Raw genomic sequence first — 25,807 nt, 5'->3', positions numbered from 1 at the left:
ATACGATGAAACTCATTTGGGGGTGGGGGGCTTGCTCACGAATCCCCCCCCCCCCCCCCATGTGGCAGACAATGCAGGTGCCAGATGTCTGTGTCCTGTCTCCCTTCATAAAGTGGCTCTTCTTGCCTGTCAATCAAGCCCCACTGCTGCTTTCCGATTGGTCCAGCTCCTCGTGGGTGGGCGGTGCCTTGAGAGCCACATGGAGCCGGTTGAGTTGTCTCTCCTCGTCCTGGTTCTCTCTCCCTTTCACTCCTATCCAGCCTCCATCCAGCACTGGGCACACTCGCCACTCCTCAGCGTTGTATGTCTCACATTTGTATATTTATGTTCATTAAAAGACTTTTTAGTGCTCAAAGAGAGAACAATTATGTTGAACAGATTTAGTTTCATGGAGCAGCTAGTGAAGGTCGATTTAGGTGTTAAATGAAGGAAGTTTGACTATTTCTTCATTTTTTGGGGGGTTAAAATTAGGAGTATTAAAAGGACTACGGTGTTCTTGTTTTTGTTTTTTGGATGGAAAAATGGGCGAAAAAGAACTCTCCCTGTACTTTCTCGTCCTCATCTTCCTCTTCGTCCACCTGCTGCCCACTTCCGCTCGTCGGTCTCACTACTCCGGACGAATCACGGAGAACTCCCCGGCCGGGACGCCCGTGGACGGGGTGGCCGTGCCGTTGGTAACCGGTGTTTGCCCCGGTAGTGTGGCCCCGCTGAAGGGGAGCTACGCGTCCGACTTCCGTCTCGTTCGCCCCCACGGACGCCGGCGGCACCTGGTCCTGGTGTCAGCCAAACCTCTGGACCGGGAGTTCATTGCCATGTACGAGCTGACCGTGGAGCGGTGCGCGGGGGGTCCGGTGCTAATCCAGGTGGAGGTGACGGACGTCAACGACAACGCGCCGCGCTTCGCCGCCGGTAACCGAACCCTGGAGGTGGACGAGTTCACCCCGCTCGGTACCGAATTGGCCCGCTTTGACGCCAAGGACGGAGACGCGGATGTGAACGGACGCGTGACTTTTTACGTACAAGTTCTACCCGAGTCCAGCTTGCTCCGCGTGGACGCCGAAACCGGACAGGTGACGCTGGCGGGCTCCCTCCGGGGTCTGAGCCGAGTCACAGCCGGGCTTTACGTCAAGGACGGCGGGGACCAGCCTCTGGTCGGCGGGCCGGTCTTCCTGGAGGTCCTGGTGCGCCGGTCGTCCAAGCGGAGGTCGCGCGCCCTGGCCGAGGAGGTAGCCTACGCCGTGAGCGTCCCGGATCAAGCCGGCGTCGGGGACCTGGTTTTCACGATGCCCGACCGGAGGTTCGAGCGGCGATGGTTCGAGGTGAGCTCCGACGCCGACTCGCCGGTGCAGATCGAGAGGGACTCGGGGAGAGTGTTCCTTGCGCGCAGCCTGCAGGAGCCCGTGGAGGTGATGGTCAAGATCCACAAACACAAAGGTAAGAACAAAACTCATTTCATTTGATCAGCCGAACTACACTTTGGCATCTCGAGTGAATGTTTTCCATTGATTTATTGATTGAGTAAGGTTTTGTTGAGCTGAGCTTTGCTGTTAATTGGATCTGCTGGTCCTTGCTGACCATGGGGATTGTGTTAATAAAAATGGTTGGAAGAGATTTATTTTATCAATAATTCTTTTAATAGTCTTTATCCCATCTGAATGAACTTATTTCAGAGCAGAATTCATGTTTGCCCCTTAAAGTGAAGAGTGATAGAATGTGCGTGCGTGTGCAAAATATTGATTTACAAATGTTTATAAATGTCAGTGGTGGGAAATAATGAAATAGAAATACTTTGTTCCTTTACCTGAGTACATATTTCAGTTATCTGTACTTAGCTTAAGTATTACTTGTTCTGCCGACAAGAGCAGATTCAGCAAAGTGAGATATTCCCCACCCACAGGGGCGTATTTAATCATATGGGGTCCTCCACATCAAGATTTTGAATATGAATGTTTATTATCAGCTAAAAAGTGTGAATTTGAGAATTTTTTTCTCGTTTTCTGTGGTAGATAGAGTCCTTAAAATCATTTTTGAGGATTATTAACTAACAAGTGAATCATACCAAGGCTTTTACTGTCATTGATTGATCAACAATCAATGTTTAATACAGTTAACCATTTTTACCGCTTTCATGCTAACATCTTGGTGATGAATAGCATCACTCGTGTCACTCTTCACTTCATGGAATGCTACTGCAACTGGGTAAGAGCAGCTGGCTTTTGCCGTTGTAAGTTACGCCCGTTCTGTGTCAGTGTGAAAAAAGGTTGCAACATCTGATAATTTGGATTTAAAAAAAATAAATAAAATAATTCCTCTCACTTTCTCCTCTGCTCCATTCCATTTGGGTAACTCCACACCCATTTTCCCACAATGTGCCAACGAGGTTTTTCACACTGTTCCTGAATCAAGTTTGTACATTTGCAGTAAGAAGCTGGAATAGTCCATTGCATGAGAAGGGAGCGCGAAGCATTTGAAACGATCATGACAGATTAAGCATTTGATATATATTTTCTAAGCGTGTGAATCAATACTGCAACACTAATAATGACTGTAAATCGAAGAAAACTTAATCAGTTTTTATGAGACGTTTGGGACCTTGTAAATCGCCTCAGACTGCTTAATTGTAGGTCTGCTCCTGTAATCCACGGCCTTTTTTTTTTTTTTTTAAATAATTGTTTGATGTTATCGGCACATCATGTTTTGATAGCATAAAAATCAAGCCAACACTAGTTTGCTCCTGGTTTTAAAAAAATAAAATAAATAATAATCCCAACAAAATGTTTTTTTTTCCGCTGCACTATGTATTGTAAGTTAATAAGAGGGAAACTGTTTTTGTGTGTGTGTGTGTGTATACAAAAGGAAAGTATTTTTACTTTTGTGCTTATGTACTACATTTCAGTCTGCATTTTTTGTGTTATTATGTGAGTATAAGTGTTGAATCAGTACTTCTAATTTGACCAGTATTTTTATTTATTATTATTATTTTTTGTTTTTACAAGTAGTTCTACTAAACTACAGAGTGTGAGTACTTTTGTCATCTACTTTTGTGGTTGCAGTTTGCAGTGGTATACTGAGCTGTTTGTAACATTTTGTCCATGTGTGTGCACAAAGATAATAATGATCCTTTTTATTGACACTTATCAGTGTTTCATTTAATAGAATTGTCTTTATTGTGGTTGTGTTTTGGCACTTTTGTTGTGCACAAAATCATAGTGAGATCTATTTAACATTTTGTCCTCATTTTTGAGTGAGTGCACAAGCGCGTTTGTGTGTGAGCAGTCCAACACACTTCACACACAGTTGCTGCATGCGCACATACAAAGACAGTCGCTCACAAGTGTGTGTTCTTGTTTGTTTTAGGCACCTAATTTGCCTTTGTGCTTGCTTGTTTTACTAAGTTGTTAGTCAGGATTCAACCAATCAGTTGGTGATATTTTACTGTCATGCTCACGAAGAAGCGACAACTAGTTTTAAGGGTTCAGAAACATGCACTGGTTGGTGTTTGAACTTGGCGTATAGGTGTGTTTATAGAAAGAAATGAGGTGTAACCCTTTTTAATATATATCACAGCATGCCAAAGCACTCAGCGAGGCAGAAAAGAAGTTGTAGCTTTCGTGTCCTGAACAAGACGTACATTATTTTCTTTGATTGAGTTGTAAATGTACACAAACACTCCCACTGTACTGAGTACTAAGGACCAAAGTGACTGTTGTTTCTTTTTCATTTTCTTTTGCAGCTCGAATAATACAACCTTATTACATCTATACGTTTCCTCCCATACACAATGGAAATAAAAACCTACAAATTCTCACAATTTAGCATCAGCCCTCTCTATCAAGTATACATGGTTCAAATTTGGTCACAATTAGACAAAATCAGTAGAACAAGATTGTCTTTAAAGGCCCCCTGGAAATGACTGCTTCAAACCAAAATGGGAGACTTCCCGTTTCTTTTCAAACATATATTCTCGAGCATTTTTTGTGGGTCAACTCATAATAGACATGTCTACCAAATTTCGTTTTGTGAAGTGAAACCTGATTCAAAGCATTCAAAGGATCCCTAGAAATGGATCAAAACAACGCTAGAATGACCACTTCAAACCAAATCGGGAGACTTCCAGTTTCTATTAAAGCCTGGCTTTTTGAGAATTTTTTGTGGGTCTACTCATGACAGACATCCTTCCCAAATGTCATTTTGCTAAGTGAAACCGGCGTCAGGGGCTGAATTGTCAAAAAAAAATTCTAAGGTCCTCTGGAAATTGACCAACTTGACCCTTTAGTGGCTGCATCAAACCAAAATTGTAGTCTTCCTGTATATTTTCTTTTCTATCCCTTGAGACTTTTTTTGTGGGCCTACACATTATAGACATGCCTACCAAATTTCATGTTGCCAAGTTCTAAGTTTGGTGGCATTCAGACAAAACACCTCTATGGGTCCGCCATAGAAATAGGCAAAATTACCCTAAATTGGCTGCTTCAAACCAAAATGGCAGACTTCCTGTGTCTTTTCAGGCTTGGCTTTTTGCGACGTTTTTATGGGTCCTCTTATGATAGACAAGACTAGCAAATTTCATGTTGCTTAAAGATACTGGCTTGGGAGGGGGCTGGATTCAAACCAATTCCAGGGGGCACTACTGAGGCCCTTTTGGGGATCATGCCCTTGACCAACACCAAATGTAAAGTACCGCCAGGATGAACAAGGCTGCAAAATCTGGTCAATGTACGAAAATGGAAAATCCCAGAAAATTTCAAGAGGGCCTTCATACCGCTTGCTCTGGCCATAAAAATGTCTTTTTTTTTTTTTTTTTTTAAGCTTATTGACATCATATGCATGTAAAGGTCGATGTGGTCTACGTCCAAACTGTGAAGTTGAAAGTGATATCTTTTGAAAACAAAGTAGCGGAGTGTTGGAGATGACAACGTCCTGTTTGACAAGATGAAACGACATCCAGATGCTGCTCTGTCCGCTGCCCCCCCATAACTCCCATCCAGTCCCCCCTCCTCCTTTACTTCCACCAGCAAAGTAAATGTTTAAGCGGGACTCTAAACTGGCCCCATCTGGACGGCGGCTTAGCATCCAGGTCACGTTTGTTCAATCAGTGCGAGCTGGCCGCGTGGCTGCTGTTTATTTGCTCTAATTAACGGTGTTTGCTCACCTGAACGTCCCCCCAGGCCTTGATTCTGACAGCGGGGGCGCCGCCCCGGGCCCCCTCCGACAGGAAGCTTTGTTTTGGTTAAGGCAGACAGGCCGAGTTGGCCGTGTCCTTTGTGTGATTTGTGGGACACGCTGCTGAACGCCGTGTAAACTCCAACTCTGATTGAGCCGCTCTGTTTTTTGTCACCGACCAAACCAGGGGCAGATGTGTCACCGCGTCGGGGTCTCATTGGTCGCCACGGTCTCCGGAATTGACAAGAGACAAGGTTTTGATCCACGATTTTAAGTAAGCTAAGCTAACGTAAGTGTAAAAAGAAGGTACATTAAACTGAAATAGGGTAATAACAAAAGCAATACTAAGAACAAGTGGAAAGTTCGTCTGTGACAGGCTAGACTAAGCTAAAGTAACCTAACAGCAGATATCTTAACTGGAGACTTGCGATTAATTTTTATGTAACATATTGTAAACTCAAGCTAAGATCGGCTAAGTTAAATTGAGCTGACAATGTACATTTTAAACAATCCAAGTGACATACAGTATTGGAAAAGGTAACAAAAATAGGCTAAGCTAAATAAAGCTAACAGTAACTTCAATTTATACTGGTCTTCAGCTTGAGTAAGGTATTGTAAATGTAAGCAAATGTATGTAAATGTTAAAATGTAAGCTAAGACCGGCTAGGCTAGGTGAAATTGAGTGAGTAGCAGACATCTTAAAGTCCAATAGTGTTCAATCAGTGTAAGGTATTAGAAAATAAAGAAGGACGCTAACAGAAGACATCTTGACCATTTTTCAATCAGCGTAAGGTATTGGAAAAGTAAACTATTATAGGCTATGCTAAACCCGCAACAGACATCTTAACTCGAGACTGATATTCAATCCAAGTAAGGTATAGGGAAAGTAAATTAAGGCTAAGCTAAATTAGGCTAACAACAGATACTTTAACCAAAAACAAGTGTTCAATCCTTCCTTGAATACTTATGGCAAACTAAGCTAAATTAAGCACCAGAAGAGCCACTTTCACCCCCTGTCCTGTCTTTTCTGTACAAATGACGCTGACACCAAAATAGGGAGGACCAAATTGTTCCCGCCGATATTCCGCCATTGGAGCTAGCATCAGAACTCTAACAAAGCTTGTGTAAATGTCATGTTGGGCCAGGAACGTGGAGTTTGACACCTGGCATTAATTTCTCCCAGCCTGTTGTGTAGAAAGAAATTGTCACTGACATCACGTAATTATCCGACTGCGGGATGTAATAAAAGCCCAAATCTTACAGTTGCGACAATAGCCGCCATTTTACACTTCTCCTTGACACCAACAACCCTTCGGCGACACACTTTGAGACTAAAAGAGAATCACGAGTTGTTTTTCCCGTGCCTGTCGGGTAAAAAACAAAACAAAGGAAAGAGTTGATCACAGACACAAACAAAGTCATTTATAGTCCCGTAAAGTTGTCTTTGCAGCGCAAGAGAGACGATTAATTCGGACGAATAAAGATCAGTGTCGCACCAAGCGTTGTAATGAGCTGAAAACACAGACAGAAAAACTCAAACGGAGCACAGAAAAAAGGATGACTTTGATTATTATTTCACACGGCAACACTGAGAACACAAGAGCAAGAGATTATTTTAGCTGCAGCGCTACAGAGCTGATACATACATCTTTTTCAAGCAGAGAACTTGCAATATTGCAGCATCAGAGTTTCCACTTAGGTCAACACAACGTTTATCCACCAGTGCCTTTCACACAAAACCCAGCAAAGCAGAAAACTTGCCCACACACAAGGGCATTACAGTACCTTAATTGGTCCATTACACCCCCCGCTTCACTCAAGCGGCAGTTTATCTGAAGCTCTCTCATAACTAAAATTTTGGCTCGTAACACAAATAAAGTCGACCAAGTGATGGCTCGTTAACTCGAAAAACATGTACGTTGTGGCACTCTTAAATCAAGGAACGACTGTATATAAAACGGCTGTTATTACATCCACACAGGCACACAAGTCTTTCTGTATGTGCACCAAAAGTGATTACGAGCACAGCGAAATGAGAAAAAAAAACGCTCCCGTCGGCCACAGTTATCGCGGCAGACTCTGCCCTCATTAAGCCGTTAACTAATATTTATCGTCGCAAACTGTGGATAGACAAACACACTCACACGCACACACACACAGTGTCCGGTTCTGTTGTCGCTTTTTTTTGTGCGTGTGTGTAAGCCCCGAGGTTACACACAAGGTTTGTCGCTCCGGTTTATTCCATTGTCTTTATTTGTGGATTTAGCCAGAGGCAGGAAGCAACCTGCCACTGCTTGGGTGTGTGTGTGTGTGTGTGTGTGTGTGTGTGTGTGCGTGGGTGCGTGTGTGCGTGCGTGTGTGCGTGCGTGCGTGCGCAGTCGCAAGTACCATTGGATTGTGTGACCTGGAGGCAGCTGAGCTTCACAGAGTGCATTTGTGTGTCTGTCATTGTCACCAACATTGATCACACCACTCTAGATATGCGTTTTCTTGCTGGTGTGTGTGTGTGTGTGTGTGTGTGTGTGTGTGAAAATGCTGTGGGATAAATTATGGCGGCCACATGCTGATGCTCCCTGGAATGACCTTTTAAAGGGGAGCAAAGCAGTGTCGCACAAAAAAAAATATCCATCCATCCATTTTCTACCGCTTTTCCGAGGTCTGGTCACGGGGGCAGTAGCTTTAGCAGGGACGCCCAGACTTCCCTCTCCCCAGCCACTTCATCCATCTCTTCCGGGGGGATCCCGAGGTGTTCCCAGGCCAGCCGAAGGATGAAGTGTCTCCAGCGTGTCCTGGGTCGTCCACGGGCTCTCCTCCCGGTGGGACGTGCCCGGAACACCTCATCAGGGAGGCGTCCGGGTGCCATCCGAATCAGATGCCCCAGCCACCTCATCTGGCTCCACTCGATGTGAAGGAGCAGCGGCTCTACTCTGAGATCCGAGCTTCTTACCCTATGTCTAAGGGAGACCCGGACACCCTGCGGAGGAAACGCATTTCGGCCGCTTGTATCCGGGATCTTGTTCTTTCGGTCACGACCCACAGCTCGTGACCATAGGTGAGGGTAGGAACTTAGATCGACCGGTAAATCTTCGCCTTTCGACTTCTCATTCTTTCATTCTTTACCACAACGGAGAGATACAAAGTCCGCATCACTGCAGACGCTGCACCGATCCGCCTGTCGATCTCCCGTTCCATTCTTCCCTCACTCGTGAACAAGACCCCAAGATACTTGAACTCCTCCACTTGGGGCAGGATCTCATCCCCGACCTGGCGAGGGCATGCCACCCTTTTCTGACTGAGGACCATGGTCTCAGATTTGGAGGTGCTGATTCTCATCCCAGCCGCTTCACACTCGGCTGCGAACCGCTCCAGTGAGAGTTGGAGCTCACGGCTTGATGAAACCAACAGAACCACATCATCAGCAAAAAGCAGAGATGCAATACTGAGGCCACCATACCGGACCCCCTCTACATTTTCTTGGCTACGCCTAGAAATTCTGTCCATAAAAGTTATGAACAGAATCGGCGACAGGGCAGCCTTGGCGGAGTCCAACCCTCACCGGGAACGAGTCCGACTTACTGCCGGATTGGCGGACCAAACTCTGACTCCGTTCGTACAGGGACCGAACAGCCTGTACCCCATAATCCCGAAGCACCCTCCACAGGACTCCCCGAGGGACACGGTCGAACGCCTTCTCCAAGTCCACGAAACACACGTAGACTGGTTGGGCGAACTCCCATGCACCCTTGAGGACCCTGCCGAGGGTGTAGAGCTGGTCCACTGTTCCACGGCCAGGACGAAAACCACACTGCTCCTCCTGAATCTGAGATTCAACTTCCCGACGGACCACTCCTCTCCAGCACCCCTGAATAGACCTTACCAGGGAGGCTGAGGAGTGTGATCCCCCTGTAGTTGGAACACACCCTCCTGTCCCCCTTCTTAAAAAGGGGGACCACCACCTCAGTCTGCCAATCCAGAGGCACTGTCCCTGATGTCCACGCGATGTTGCAGAGGCGTGTCAACCAGGACAGCCCTACAACATCCAGAGCCTTGAGGAACTCCGGGCGAATCTCAGGTCAGCAGCGCCCCATCCCCACTATACACAGTGTTGATGGTGCACTGCTTTCCCCTCCTGAGACGCCGGATGGTGGAACAGAATTTCCTCGAAGCCGTCCGGAAGTCTTTCTCCATGGCCTCACCGAACTCATCCCATGCCTGAGTTTTTGCTTCAGCGACCACCAAAGCTGCATTCCGCTTGGCCAACCGGTACCCATCAGCTGCCTCAGGAGTCCCACAGGCCAAAAAGGCCCGATAGGACTCCTTCTTCAGCTTGACGGCATCCCTCACCATTGGTGTCCACCAACGGGTTCGGGGATTGCCGCCACAACAGGCACCAACCACCTTACAGCCACAGCTATACATACATATATATACTGTACGTTGCATTTAGCAGCAATGCTAACTAATGCTATGCAAACGAGCTAAGCAGTCTTCATGTTTTGTCTGGGATAGCTTAGCATTAGCAGTGGTAAGTAACACACTGCATTTATTCCGTTACAGTTACATAAGTAACTTTTTGGGGATAAATTGGACTTGTTGGAGTAGTTTTATTGCAACATACCTTTGACTTTTAGTAGCTTAGTTTAGTTTTACAGTATTTGTGTTAAGAAGAAAAGCTTCATTGCGCTACGTTCCGCTACTTTTATTTTTATCTATCTATTATTGCTTACACAATCTATTTGTTTTGGTTTGTCAGAGAGTAATCCGTCGCATGACTCTATTTAACCGATCCTATATAACCACTAATGACGTTTGAGCCTGACAGCCACATGACTGCACACTGCTCCACCGCCCCACACAAAAGCAAAGTTTTCAAAGTGACTTTTTTACACAAAGCATGCTGGCGACAGGTTCAGGGTGTACCCCGCCTCCTGCCCGACGATAGCTGGGATAGGCTCCAGCAGCCCGCGACCCTAGTGAGGATAAGCGGGAAAGAAAATGGATGGATGGATGGATGGATGGCTGAAACAACAGAGGTTGTCATGCGCTGTCATCTGTGTCTGCCTAAAAATGTCAATAATTCAGCCTACAGGAACTCCACTTCAAACTTGACAAAACACGTTCCGGTTTTGTTTGTAATCCTTACCTGGTCAGCCTATTGGTCTGTTTCATGAGTGTAAACAAATAAAGACCATTTAGGTTCTCGTGACTTTCTTGCCTTAATTTCTTATTACCCATCCATCCATTTTCTGAGCCGCTTCTCCTCACTAGGGTCGCGGGCGTGCTGGAGCCTATCCCAGCTGTCATCGGGCAGGAGGCGGGGTACACTCTGAACTGGTTGCCAGCCAATCACAGGGCACATACAAACAAACAACCATTCGCACTCACATTCACACCTACGGGCAATTTAGAGTCTCCAATTAATGCATGTTTTTGGGATGTGGGAGGAAACCGGAGTGCCCGGAGAAAACCCATGCAGGCACAGGGAGAACATGCAAACTCCACACAGGCGGGACCGGGAATTGAACCCGGGTCCTCAGAACTGTGAGGCTGACGCTCTAACCAGTCGGCCACCGTGATTTCTTATTATATAAATATTTAATTTAATTATTGTTTTTGTTCAAGTAAAAATTATTGGACACGAAAAAAAAATCCCTATTTTTTTGTGCATTTGATGTATTTTTTTGTGTATTTGACGTCATGCTCTGATTTAAAAAAATAATAATAATAAAATAAAATAAATAAATAAATAAATATTGGAAATTACTCACTAGTTACTCAGTACTTGAGATTTGTTTTCACAGAGTACTTCTCAAGCAATTATTTGGACTACTTTTTACCTTGGGTCATCTTATTCTAAAGTAACAGTACTCGAGTGCAATTTTTGGCTACTTTACCCACCTCTGCTTAGCATCAAGCAAAGGGGCATCAAAACTGTTCTAATGAAAGAGACAGAGAAGGTCCCCAACTACTGTAAGCTCCAGTAACAGCTGTTTTTCCCCAGAGTGTAGAGAGAATATATACCTTTAAATATTGTTGTATGCTCTGCTTGTATGTGTTGCTTCTCCGTGTGTTTTAAGTAGCAGTTGTTTGAAAGTTTATTATTATCATAATATGTATGCTAATTTCCGTTCCCTGTCTATGGCGTTTCACATTTTATGTTGGCATTAAGCGTGCAGACTTTTGTATTACGAAATTATCTGGTAAAAAAAAAAGACAATTGGCTGTATTACCCTAAATACTAGTCCCTTTCACACAGGTGACGTCCCACCTTTGGGTGGTACCTTCCACACAGAGCAGCTTTGAAATATATCTCAGAATTTCAAATTGTCAGCAACTCAAGCGCTCACATTGTCTGTAATGAACCTGATGGCCTATAGGCGGCGCTATACAGGCTACAGAGTAGTTTGGTCTGTGTCTTCGGTGCTCTGTTTCTTTTTTAACCGAGTGGAACGTCCTAATAGCTTATTGACGGCCAATCAGCTGCAGCCTGGGGCGAGGCCGCTCACAACTAGGACAAGGTCGTCCAATCAGCATCTGCACGCATTCCATGTAACCAAGAGCACAAAAGCACCACAGTAACTATAGAAATCCTCTGGCTAGCAACGAACCTTAAAAAGCATAAAAAATGCTACTCTTCCCTGAATTTTTGTTGTATAAAAAGTCTTTAGAATGGATGTCGAAAAAAAATAGGTAATGGATAATACATCAAAATACATTTTGAAAAGTTATAAATATAACCAGAAATGTAATTGTAAAAATAGATTGAAGATACAAATTGTATTCAACATAAAATGGATATTTCAAATGTGTAAGTAGAAAAATATTTTTAAAAAGACATATAGACATTTCAGATAAATAAAAGATATTTCAAATAAAGGTAATTTATGAATAAAATAATACATGAAAGTAAAAAATGCGGTAAATGGGTTTTAAAAAATTCATTGAATCAGACATTTATGAAAAAATGAAGGCAAATACGATGAAAAGTATTACCTAGAATAAAAAAAAGTATATGTGACCCAAAAAAGTGAATAAGATACTGTAACCTGATAAATAAAATAAATGCATAATAAATAAAATTATTTTTAAAGTCAAATTGTAGAAATAGACATGTCAGTCAAATAAAAATAAAACACACACACACACACACACTTTCCCTTCCCCCTGCAAAGTCCCCTATACAATTAACACACAAATCCGAACTCAGCTGTGGTGTGAGTTAGCGCGTGAGATGTTGCACGTGTTGCGTGTGTGTGTTTGCCCCCCCCCGCCACACACACACACACAGACAGGCCCTCCTGTTTGGCAAAGACACACACACACACACACATATACATAATTTTACTGCATGTGTGTTGGCGTGTGCTGGCTAATTGTCTCCATGTTGCTCTTCTCCTCCAGCTTAATGATGCGTATTTGACCTCTACCTCTTCCATGTTGATTCAGCTTCATGTGGACTTGATGGAAGGAAGGAACTATGTTCAAGTGAGTTGAGGAGCTTTATTGAGACAAAAATAGTGCTTTGCCATCGTCTTGTGGCCAATGAACTATTTCGAAGTGAGTTGAGGTCTTCATTTAGACAAAAGTAGTGCTTTGCTGCCATCTTGTGGCATCTTGGTGACAACAAACTATGTCAAAGTGAGTTGATGAGTTTCATTTTGACAAAAGCAGTGCTTTTCCACCATCTTGTGCCATCTTACTGACAAGGAGTTATGTTGAAGTGAGTTGAGGAGCTTCATTTAGACAAATGTAGTGGCGTCATCTTGTGGCATCTTGGCTAGGAATTATGTTGAAGTGAGTTGAGGAGCTTCATTTAGACAAAAGCAGTGCTTTGCCGTCTTGTGGCATCTTGGTGCCATACAACCATGTTGAAGTGAGTTGAGGAGCTTCATTCAGCCAAACGTAGTGCTTTGCCGCCATGTTGCGGCATCTAGTTGCCAAAGACAGCTCACCCCTGGTTTATTATCATTATTTTTAAAAGTTTGTAAAGCAGACTTGAACAAAGTCCTTTCAAGCACAGCGTGGAGAATCCTGTTAAAAAGCTTGACGTCTTCTCAGCCTGTCCGTCAATCTCCACCGTGACGCCGGTCGCACTATCTGGTCCACTTGCAGTGGCCTCCCCCCCTCGGGAAGTCCCTCTGCAGGGTAAGAGGAGGACCAAGGGATGAAACCAGCAAGATTTTCTCCCTCTGGCCTCCAGCTTATCTGCTCCCAGTGCGTCTCCCTGGAGGGATCAAAGTCTCCCAAGGCAACCTGGTGATCAGAAGTCAAGAACTTTTTTAATATACTGTATGTACTTCAAAGGAAATCACTTGAGGAACCTCAGCTTTGTGAACTTTAACTGTAAATTAAATAGAATTTTAAATTAAGAAAATTATACTCAAATACAAATACAGTACAGTATTTTAAGTGAAGATTTGTATTATTTTTAAAATTAATTAATTTTGAATGGACTTTTTTTCACTTACTGTTTAAAGATTTATTTTAACAAAATCTAAATATTCTAATCTGTATTTGTATTTTTTTGTATTAAGTAGACATTTTACAGGGACAATATTTTTATATATCCGTTATTGTTTTTAATTATAAAAAAAATTCACTTAACTAGAAAATCCGAACATCAACAAAGTGCACAGAACTGTAAATTACATTTAATTGAAAAAATTCATTTAAATACATATATTTTTAAACATTTTAATTTACATGTCTATAAACTTTGTTTATATCTACATTTTATTGGTATTTTCTTGCCTTTTTTAGTTTTAATTTACGTTCAAAGTTTTTAAATACATTTTAAAAGTTAAAACTACTATTTTATTCATACATTTAAAATGTTTATATCGTCATGTTTTTTACTTTTTTTAATTTACATTTTACTTTGCAAACTATTTTACTTAAGGCTATACTTTCGAATTAAGTTTTATTACTTTATTCATCATTTAAAATGTTTTTTGTTTTTATTTAAATATTCTAATTGTATTTCATACATTCTGAAGTCAATGCTTTTTGAAGGAACATAACCAAAGGTCCTACATGTAAAATATGTAATATATAATGCAGTATGCACTGTAATGGCATCCCCTGTAGTGTTGCATTGTGGGATGTTTGTGTCATTGCCAGGTTACTGGGTGACTTCGGGTCTTTTTGTAGTCAATTAAAGCACAAAGTAAAACGTACAAGCGAGAGTGTTGTAATAATTACTTCAATCATGGCTGACTCCCATCGCGCGCACACACACACACACACACACACACACACACACACACACACACACACACACACACACACACACACACAAATGCTTAGCCAGCTGTCAGCGGTCCCTGGAAACCTGACCCACATGGTTCCTTTGCCACATGGACACATTCTGGCCCACACACATGCACACGCGTGTAAAATACACAAACACACACTTTGATGTCAGCTTCTTTGATACGATGACAGTTGACTGTCAATCACATTGCGTTGTCATGGTTACACGTTACACTGATTTTTGAATTCACAATCGAAATGAGTACACAGTTTCTTAACGACAACCGCCACCTTGCACAATAGAAATCAAAACGACCACTAGAAATAACTCTGGGAAGGTGCACAAAAAGACACCACACACACACACACAAACACGCACACACACAAACACAGTATTGTTCCGATTGATGATGGAACTGCACTGAAGCACAGTGTGAGTTATGATGCAACTAGTGTACACAAAGATACTTCACACACATACACGCGCATATACACAGTAAACACAAACATGCATGGAGAGGTAAATTTATCATGACAATGAACCTGTGCGCACTCACACACACACACACACACACACACACACACTGTATATACACACACGCACACATTTCAGTGATATAAAGGTCTATAGTTGTTTCGAGAGTCACATAGTTCTTCAGGGAGGACAAGACACACACACAGAAGAGCCTGAGGGTGCGAGCGGTGGTCGTCTTGTCAGAGCTGATTTGAAGTCGCAGTGTTGCAAACACAAACCTGCTTCATATTAGATTACCAGCTCCACGATGAAGAGGTGTGCACTGATGTGTGTGTGTGTGTGCGTGTGTGTGTGTGTGTCTGTGTGTGTGTGTGTGTCTGTGTGTGTGTGTGAGTGTGGAGGGTTCTGTGCCAAGAGGTCCAGCCTCAGCAGTCATTAACACCCAGTAGAGCCTCCTGAATGTGTGTGTGTGAGTGTGTGTGCGCACGCGCGTGTGTGCGCACGCGCGTGTGTGCGCGTGCATGGGTGTTACCATTGATGCTTGTCACGACCATAAAGCACAACGCAGTCTTGTTGTCATGCTTCTTTGCGTGTATACTTTTTTTTTAATCTGCAGTGTTTTGGTTGCCATGGCAATTGTAAATGTCACGAAGTGAAACAACCATAGGTATGAACAGGCAGTTGGTAGATACAACATGCCCTTTTTGAGCTGTGTGGCTACGGTGACGCTAAGCTAGTAGGGGCAAAGGCGTCAGCGCATTCCATGTGTGTGTACGGCAAAAAAAAATCTAAAGCACAATGATACCGGCACATTGTGGTGCATACAGTTGTGCACAACACCGTACAGTTACAAGAACAGAACTCGACTGTTCCGGCATAAAAGAGATACTGATTTTCCATTCTGCTTGACCTAACAGCCGAACAGGACAAAAAAAATACAAAAATAAATAATTTAAAAAATAACACAAGAACAGAGCTCAGAATAACCTTACACAGGTAAAAATATTTTGTGGGGCTTTTTTTCAAATGTTCTGTTGATAGCACACACTTTGACATTGACATACAAGGTAAAGCTCATGAAAATTGATTTGGAAATGAGAACGTTACGAATTAATTTCAATGTTCATGCAATGCCTTTGATGGGAACGTTGACCTACCCAACATGGCCATCGCGTAGGCATATCGGTTAGCCAGGCTGCTATAGCGCGCTGACATATCTAGTGTCTTCTCTTCATATCTACGGAGACAACAATAAAGTAATTTTTAGAGGAAAAAATGTGGTCTTACAACAGTGGTTGTATTTTTTCAAGAAAAAAAAATTATCTTATGGGATGTGTTTTTCTTAAAAAAAAAAAAAAAAATCACTTCCCAGAAAAAAATGTACTTTTCTCATAGTATTGTGACGTTTTTAGGGGGGGGAAACGCTTTTTTTTTGAAGACGTGTTTTTGGTGTAATATTGTTCTGTTTTGTATTTTTCTAGTAAAGAAAACCGGACTTTTTCCTCACAATATTGCATTTTTATTTCTTAAAATAAGACTTTTTCTTAAAAGGGTCAGATTTGTGTTTTTTTTATGCAATGCTGGTTTATTTTCTAGAAACATGACTTTTAGCAAAAAAAAAAAAAAAAAAAAAGTATTTTCTAATTTTATTTGTTTTTTTGACAAGAATAAAAATCCTACTTTAATGGGAAATATTTAGAAATACAACTTGATTCTCGTGGTATTCGCTGAAACAAACATTTGGTTCCTACCAGCATGATTTGCTCAATGAGACGTGAAGAGGCGCCTCTTTGAGTGTGCGTGTGTTTTGTGGGGTCGTCTTGCAGCTGTGTTGATGACAGATGCCCATCACCTGAAGCCCAGTCACTGCTTAAACAGCAGTCACTCGTCGGCCACAACTTTAGGCACACCTGCAAACTGCATTGCATCATTCTGAGGAGTGTTCCTATTTTGTTACCCTGGTGATGCAATTCCCAATAAACTATGCTAAAATTGGGAATAAAATAAATTTCCCCCAGTCTTTTTCTGGCATATGGTAACCAACAGACATGTTTCTTACTTTATTTATTTATTTTTTTACCTTTAATGAAACTGTATAAATAGGTGTCTCCTCTTAACTTTTGTGTCACATATGACTTATTTTGTACCTTTTAATCAACTTGAAGTAAAGGAAAGTCTTCAAACTCCCACACTGGCTGCAATGTTAAATGTATTTATTTTATGTTGATTAAAGCGTGAACTGTCCATGGGTGTAAAAGTGAGCCTGAATACTTGTCGATACGTTCCCTGTGATTGGCTGGCGACCAGTCCAGGACGTACTCTATTTCTCTCGCCAAAAGTCAGCTGGGCTCGACTCCCAACTTGCCCTCATGAGGATAAACGGTATAGAGAATGGATAGATGGATGGATGGCGTGCAGCTGTCCAAGGAGGCCCTGCGTCTGGAAATGCCGCCAAGTGGTGTGGGGAGGTTAAGGGTTGATGACAGACGGTGCCGTGTGATTGACGGGGGCGGCGCGGCAAGATGACAGCGGCGGCCTGGGCACGCTGGGGCAGGTTAGCGAGGAGACTGCAGAAGAGGAATGACGTTGAGGGGGGGGCAGGGGCGCTTGAACCTGAGAGAAACTCCTCTTTAAGGGGGCCTTGAAATTAAGGCTTTAAAGTCGCATTACAACAGAATAATTTTTGAGTCAAAATATCGTTTGGTCTGGAAAACCATTTAAACTCTGCAAATACTTGTATGTGTGTGACTGACAGGAGTGAAGAAATACTTAAAAAGTATGTCATAAATCATAAATTAATATAATCTGTTCTGTTGTCTTAAATGCTAGCACTTAATGCCTTCCTTTACCAAGCCATGGTAAAAATTACCAAAAGAGCCAACTTTTTCAGAATATGGGAAAACAGCTCATACCACTGATGGAAATTTTTGACAGTTTTGAAACTGTGACTTTTTAAAACCACAATATACCTTGAAACAGTCATCGGCCCATGTCTCACTCACATGCATACAGTATCGCTTCAGGGTGCGAAAAATGTACAACGATACAGCAGGGGGAACACTGTAGTTCTGTTTCTTCAGTTGATGCAAACGTATGTCATCTAAAACCAAAACTTTGCTGCTTTTTTTTTTTTCTCCAAACATACCCCGAGTACATGCAAGATCTGCTGAGTTGTGTTTTTTAAATTTCCGTCTAATTAGCAAATATTGTTAATGAGCAGCAGCCCAACAGCTGGAGGCAGCACTTGTGTGTCCTTAGACGTCCCTCAGAGCCTTTGACCGCTCGGAATCCCGAGCATCGGTCTTCAAACCGGTTCAGATTTAACTGCTCGCTTGCCCAGTGTGAACATCCTCCTCCTTCATCTTCAACATTCTTTTCATCTTTCCCCACACTCCATCTTCAGGACACACACACACACACACACACATACACTGACACATTTACAAACACACACCTGACTCAGCATGGTGTGTTTTTTTTTTTTTTTTTTTTCAAGCCCAAAACAAGCTTGATGGAGTAAAGCTGAATATACATCCTGCAGGCACCTCAGCAAAGCCTCATCCACTTCCTCTTCTTCATCTCCTCATCTTCATCTTGCTTTAAAGGAGACAAATTTTTTTTCCTCCATAATTTGAAAGCGCTCGAAAGTGTCTTAATAAAGGTTCTGTGACATTCACTTTAAAATCCACAAAGGATGACAGGATGCGTCATATCCACTTGTCACACTATGGGTGAAATCACTCTGTTTCGGGGGGGCAATTCTGTCTCACATAAGCGCCGAGTATGGCTTCTGTTACCATGACAACCAGGGCATTGGGGTGAAGCAAGTGGCTACAAAGCCACTCCTGGTGTTACTGGAGAAAATAAAAGCCACCACTGGCTAATTTAATCCAACTCTCCCACCCCCCCCAATAAAGATTTTAATGTGTATTTTCACTAGTGGAGGTGCATCATTCATCACAAAGCCGGCAAATTACACTTTGTCAAGACAGTGGAAGCTCTGCAGTTGAATGGTCAGGCTGACTCAACTTAATTCATGACATTTTCACATTTCCAAGACTTCCCAGGTTGTAAAGTGAAAATGTCTTCTAAATTGGACACACAACAGAGAAGAGTGTCGTTAATAACCCTGGTCAATTTGAATGATTAAAAAAAATTGCTAAGTATAAAATAAGGCTTTAGAATTGTGGAAAATATAGCGGTTCTCTCTGCTCTCAAACACTGTGGACGTGTCGGCTGAATATGCTGAAACCACTCCCCGCTCAACTGTCAATCAAATATCACTTCTACGACCCGCTGAAAAGTGGATGCCACTTCATCTCGTATCTTTCTTATGCCTACACATAACTACATGTTTCAGCTGCAAACAAATATCTATTTAAAGCCTCATGCAGCTGGGAATATACAGTATACCACCAGGTCGTTGCAGGACTTTCCCACGCCGCGACAATGAGGCGCTCTAAAGCGACCACGCCAGCGCAAAGTCTATGTCCACTTGCTGGCTGTCACGTCAGAATTCTTCTCTTCCGCCTTATGTACGTGATGTGCGTGCACTCACTGCAGACAACGAAGCGCTCTAAAGCAACTGCAATTGTACATTTTTCTCTTCCTCATTGCTGTCTTCTTATGTCCTTTTGTTTTTTTTAGACATGCATGTAGATTGTGTACCTAATAAATTGACCTAATACACTCCCCGTTCTCTTCGTCATTGCCCACGTTTCCTTCCTCTTTTATCTCCTCCTCTTCTTTCATCCATCTGTCCATTTTCTATACCGCTTATTCTGTTCAGGGCAAGGCACGGAAACTCTCAAGATTCAAACCTAGAATCTTTGACTATGAGCTAGGGGGAGAGCCGTAATATACTGTGTCGCCCTCTTCCCCCATCCTTCCCATTTTAATATTATTGTCATCCCTTCATCATTCCTTTCTTTATCCTCGTTCCGCAAACAGTCTGCTTCACATTACACCCCTACTGTTGCCCCCCCCCCCCCCACACACACACACACACATGCTCAGGGTCAAAGTTGACCATGAGAAAGGTAGCTTTGATCAAACACACTTTCTTCTTCCTCTTCCTCATTCTATCGCTACTTCCTCAGGCGTATCTTCGGTTATGCGAGGGCCAAATGCAGGATACATACAGTGTGTGTCTGTGTGATTGTGTGTGTGCATGTGCCAGCTGGCGTTGTGTTCAGAGTTGGTGGAATGCATACCGCAGGGCTCCGGAGCCTGCGACTGGGACCGATAAGGCAACCGGACATACACACACACACACACACACACATACACACAGAAGATGCTGCCAAAGATGGTTTTAAGTGTGCGCACATACACACACAAAGTCTGAGAAAAAAAATGTTTGCTCAAGTAGTTCAAGTGATGAAGTTGCTCCAACAGAAGTAATTTGGAGGAAATAAAGTGAGTAAATGGGTAGTGCGGCACCTTGGTGGTTAGTTTATCATGTGCCTCACAGTGGAGCGGTCCCAGTTTTGAATCCTGCAGTTTTTCTGCGGGTATTAAGGCTTCTTCCCACATTACAAAAACATGCATGTTAGGTCAATTAAAGACTCTAATTTGCCCATCAACGTAAATGTTAGTGTGCATGCTTCTTTGTCTGTATTTGCCCTACAGTTGACTGGCAACCAGTCCAGTGAGAATCCCACTTCTCTAGCCAAAAGTCTATATGATTATGAGATTTGTGAACTGACAAACTGTAACAGTACTCACTTTAGGGAATATATTGAAATATGACAAAAATTGCCAGTAAAAAAATGGAAGATGTCCATAGGGGAGCTCCTGTTTTAATTGAATGAGGTTTTTATTGGGGTCATAATGCTTTTATATATGTGTGTGTGAGAGTGCGTTTATGCGACAGACTCTGCTAACACCCAATTTGTCTCCATAAAGCTCAAAAGATGAGAAGAAGTAGAGCAGGTTGTAAAGAAGGAAAAAGATGCAAATTTGGCAGCTAATCAGAAGAACGGGAAGCGTCACCGCACCGCGCCGCCGCTACCGACTACCTGCTCGGCTAATTGGGAAATAAAAGTGTGGTGTGGAGAGGAACCGCTCTTTCCATCCTTCAATTTTCTCATCTCCTCATTCGCTGTCCACTTATTTGTCTTGGTTCCTTTCCTCACACTACCTCCTCCATCACGCGCTAACAGGATTAGCGCCACGTCTTAGTGAAATGGTGGACTTAATTACCAGCGATAGCAGCGGTACGCCTCATTAGAGTCCAGGCTACAAGTTCCGCTGCCGCTTGGCTTTTTTTTTTTAAATTTTTTTATTTTTTTTATTTATTTATTTTTTCTCCTCCAACCTTACCAGCTAATAGCAGTAGCTCATATGCTACCCCATAGGTCAGTGAATTGCGAATCGTGACAATCTACATTATCTTCCAATGTTATCCCTAATGTTACAGCTAAGGTAGATCGAAATTAGCTTCCAATGTTAAATCCACCGTTTGCTTCTAAAGTTAGCGTCAACTATAGCGTCCAATGTTAAATTCCGAAATTAGAAGATAGTTACCTCTAACGTTAACTTCAGTGTTACATCTAAAGTAATCATCACGTTAGCTTTTAAATTTTCCAACCTTATCTCTCAATGTTGGCTTCAGAAGTTAGCTTCCAATGTTAGTGCTAAGGAAAACCAACGTTATCTTCTGACATTAACTCTGATGTTAGCTTCCAACGTTACCTCTAATGTTAGCTTCCAAAGTAAGCTTCAACTATAGCTTCTTGAGTTAGCTTCCAATGTTACCTCTAACGTTGCCTCTAAGTTTGGAGCTAAGATAAATCAACATTAGCTAAATTGTAGCCCCAATGTTAGCTTCCCAAGTTAGTTTCAATGTTCCCTCTGATGTCCTCTAATGTCCTCACCCCCTCTGTTAACTTCTTAAGTTAGCTTCTAAAATTACCTCTAACATTAGAGCTAAAGAAGATCCACGTTAGCTTCCAGCATTACCTCTAGCAATACCTTTCAATGCCAGAGCCAAGCAATGTTATCATCAGAAGCTAACTCCAACTTTAACCTTAAATTAGCTTCCAACATTACATCTAACGTTACCTCAACATTAGCTTCCAGTTACCTCTAATATGACTAAAAACAAGGTTAACACTAGCATTCAACGTTTGCAGGAACGTTAGCTTCTTATGTTTTCCCGCGTCTGATTCATTTAATAATTAATGCTGTGTTTTTGGATTACTGGCCAGAAACACAACAGCTGCTGTTCTCTTGAACAACAATAATCCTGCTCACCGGAGTGCAGGCGGCGTTTTGTTTATTTGTACTGCACACACACACACACACACACACACACACACACACACACACACCCCAAAGAACGAACGAACAAGCAAGGAAAAACACACAGCAGCCGCGTCCATCTGTTATGGGTTCGTGTCAGGTCTCCTAAAAACCTCAAACAGACACCCCCGGAATCCGCTCTGTGGCCCGGTGTACCGCAGGGCTCTGAGCTGGGGCCCCCCCACCCCTCTGCTGCATGCCGGATTAGCACAACAGGCATCTGGTCTGATTTAACAGCCCACAGAGATCCGAGGAGCTTTAGCTGGCTAGTGCTGTGCTAACACACCAACAGAATGCACAAAAACAATCCCACAAATCGTTGAGATGATAGTAATACAACGATAAATGTGAAAGCACCGCATGTAATTGGTGTAATGGTACACCAAAAATCACATTTGAGTACATACCTTGGTTATACATAAGGTGATGATTGGGTTCACATTGGGCACATTAAGGGAATAAAATGCAAAATATGAAAGTGTAGAGAGTACAGAGGTGGCTCCAACACTCACACTCTGTATCAGTTTCAATCAAGATCTCAACTACGACTGACTTTACCTCTCTCTCTCTCTCTCTCTCTCTCTTGCACGCTCTCTCTCTCTCGCTCTCTCTCTCTCTCGGTTTGTGTGCGTGTATATATGTTGTGTGTACATACTGTATATATGTATGTATTTGTCTGTATGCTTAAGAAAGATGCTAGAAGAAGTAGCATCCATTCTTTTTTGGCTTGTAGTACTGGTATTTGATTTACAGTTGACAGTTAAGCGTTGTGTGGTTTCAGCACATTCAGCGGACACGCCCACAGCGTTTGAGAGTGGAGACAACGGGTTTATTTCTCGGCGTTTTGAAGCCTAATTTTTTAAAACTTTTAAATCATTCAAATTTCAATCCAAGCTGTCATGAGAATGCAGGAAAGACAGTTCAGTTCTGTGTTGTTGGGTTGTTGGGGTTCCTGCAGCACAGGCCAATTAAGCTCCCCGGTGTGGGCTAAAGAGCCCCACAAAAGGCTGCATTGAGTGGCCATGACAGGCTGCAGGGTCGCCGCCCCCCCCCCACCCTGATCGTAGCACCCGCTTGCGGCTCCTCAGAAGCGTAGCCTCTTGTTTGTTTGCACCTTTGATTGACAGCAATTATGAGTGGGGTCACACGGGAGGGCACCTGTTTGTGTGCGTGTGTGTGTGTGTGTGTGTGTGTGTGTGCGCGCGCGCTTGCACACTAACATACATACAACAAGTGTGCAAATGCACTGGAGCTTTTTTTTATCCTTTTTCAATTGCAATTAAAAGGCCTAATTTGAATGTAAAACGATGCAGATGGATTATTTATTCGAGAAAGAAATCAGCCCATGAATATTTGTAGTCATGAAAAAAAAATTAAATCACAGTTCAGTGTAAAATGATCTCTATGACTCAAATAATGTTATCTTTTTCAATGTAAAGTTCTCAAATTTTCTGTAATAGTGAAATTTTTCATCACTTTTAAAATAATCGAATTTCTCAAAAACATTTTCATCACTTTTGAGTGTAAAATTGTTTTCATGTATCAAATAATGATATTTGTATTACTTTATAATAAAACGTCTCAAATAATGACATTTTAATTTTTTTATATAAAGTCACACCTTAATTTCTCAAATGATGACATCCGTATCACTTTTTAATCATATAGTTTATTAATACCTCAAAAGGGAGCTTCATTATCTCAGTAAAGTCCTAAATTACATATTGGAAGTGCTTCGAGGCTGTACCAAATGAAGTGTCCCATGTGTTTTTCGGACTTCGCTGAGGACGCTCGTGCTAATTAATATTCTCACTCTTTGCCTTTTGTGTTTTCCTCCGTCAACGTTTTCACACAACAGCGCCGCCCTTTAACCTCGTCTGCCAATCACACGTGAGAGGGCGAGGGGGGACCTCGGAGGTGGGAAACGACATTGGGGGCACAATGGGCGAGGGGCGGCAGGGCGCCCGGGGGTCCCGCAGGTGACGGGTCACAGCAGGCGGCACTTAATTAGAGTGTGTGTGCGTGTGTGTTTGTGTGTGCATGTGAGTCATTATTGACATGACAGAGGGCATAAACTCTGTGTTTGTCATGCCCTTCATGTCCTCAATACGCTTCATTGTCTCTTAAGCATGAGCACGCGCGCACACACACACACACACACACACACACACACACATTGCAGCATCATGGCTGGCTGCTTTATGTTGTTGAATTGATGCATTTCTCATCTTTTCATGCCCCTCAGACATTTTCTCACATACTCTGACTAATTATGACGAGTCGGACGGATGACGTGTTTAACCATTTGTGGTCCCTGCTTGCATTATGTGCTCATTCAAGTGCATGAAACCTTCCATATGCTATTGTGTTATGGAAATGTTTTGAAGTCAAGCGGATGTATGATGTCTGAAGATGTTTGGTCAGGTTTTAACCTTACCAGACTTGGGTGTTTTATGGCGAGTCATCAAACTTCGCCGCCATACTACGCCGATGTGCAGTGATGAAAATTTTACATTTTCGCAATTTAGCGCCTTTCATCTGTCTAGTTTACATCGTTCAAATTTGGTAGCCATCAGACAAAATCTCAAGAATGAGTCCCAATTCAAACTAGAAATGGTTAAGTAACCCTAAAATGGGCGCTTTGACCCAAAATGTCTGACTTCCAGTGTCTTTTCAGGCAGGGCTTCTTGAGACTTTTTCATGGTTCTACTCATTACAGACCTCTACCAAATATATTGCTAAATTAAACTGGCTTCAGGGGCTGAATTTTCATAAATTTCATGAGCTGAGTTACAAAGTTTGAGCTACGGTTCCTGTTTTCTTTGCACTGTAGAGTCGTTCATATGTCAAGTATATGTGGTTCAAATTTGGTAGTCACTGGACAAAATCTCTAGGACGAGTTCATCTTTGAACTAGAAATGGCCAAAATGAGACTATGATGGCCAATTCGAACCAGAAGGGCAGACTTCCTGTATCTTTTCAGGCATGGCTTCTCGAGACTTTTTTGTGGGTCTACTCTTGATAGATATGCCTACCAAATGTCATGTTGCTAAATGAAACTGGCGTTGGAGGCTGAATTTTCAAAAAGACTTCCTGTGCCTTTATGGTAAAAACCATTATGGGGCAGTCCCTGATCCAACCAATCGAGCAGGTGGTGCTATTAGTTTTTTTCTTTTTTTTCAACATTTTATTTTGGAGTTTTTCTGTTGCACAAATGATGTGGTAAACGTGACCGGCAAAAAGACACTCATGGTTTATGTTTGCACTCTCTCTGAGATCCTGTGGCTTGATTGTCAGCACAGAGACTGTCTCGTGCCAGCCTCTGACCTATGGCGGAGCTTGTCGTGTTTGATTGACAACTGTCAGCAGAGCAGTCAATGTTTTGTTTGTGCTCAATTAGGGCTGGAGCACCAGTAGAACAACTATATCTTACAAGTAATGTTTTTACACTACTCCAAGAAATTATCTGCACCCTAGTAGGGCAACTTTGGTATACTATTAAGACAACTACAGACCCTTTCCAAAAAAATTGAATATCATGGAGAAGTTTATTTATTTATATAATTCCATTCAAAAAGTTAAACTTTCATAGCTTATAGATTCAGGGCCCAC

The 25,807-nt window shown here is 42.6% G+C and overlaps 1 protein-coding gene across 1 annotated transcript in view; it reads left to right on the top strand.

The window, feature by feature from the left end:
• Positions 1-272: 272 nt before the first annotated feature.
• si:dkey-22o22.2 (neural-cadherin) overlaps positions 273-25,807 on the top strand; it is a 110,976-nt gene continuing 85,441 nt past the window's right edge. Inside the window, exon 1 of the mRNA XM_061674756.1 lies at positions 273-1,434. Within this exon, the coding sequence (XP_061530740.1) occupies positions 522-1,434 (913 nt within the window). The 5' untranslated portion in view covers positions 273-521. The remainder of the gene's footprint in view (positions 1,435-25,807) is intronic.

Source organism: Phycodurus eques, chromosome 4 (genome assembly GCF_024500275.1).
Source record: "Phycodurus eques isolate BA_2022a chromosome 4, UOR_Pequ_1.1, whole genome shotgun sequence".
Lineage (NCBI taxonomy): Eukaryota > Metazoa > Chordata > Actinopteri > Syngnathiformes > Syngnathidae > Phycodurus > Phycodurus eques.
This window is presented reverse-complemented; position numbering and strand designations above follow the sequence as displayed.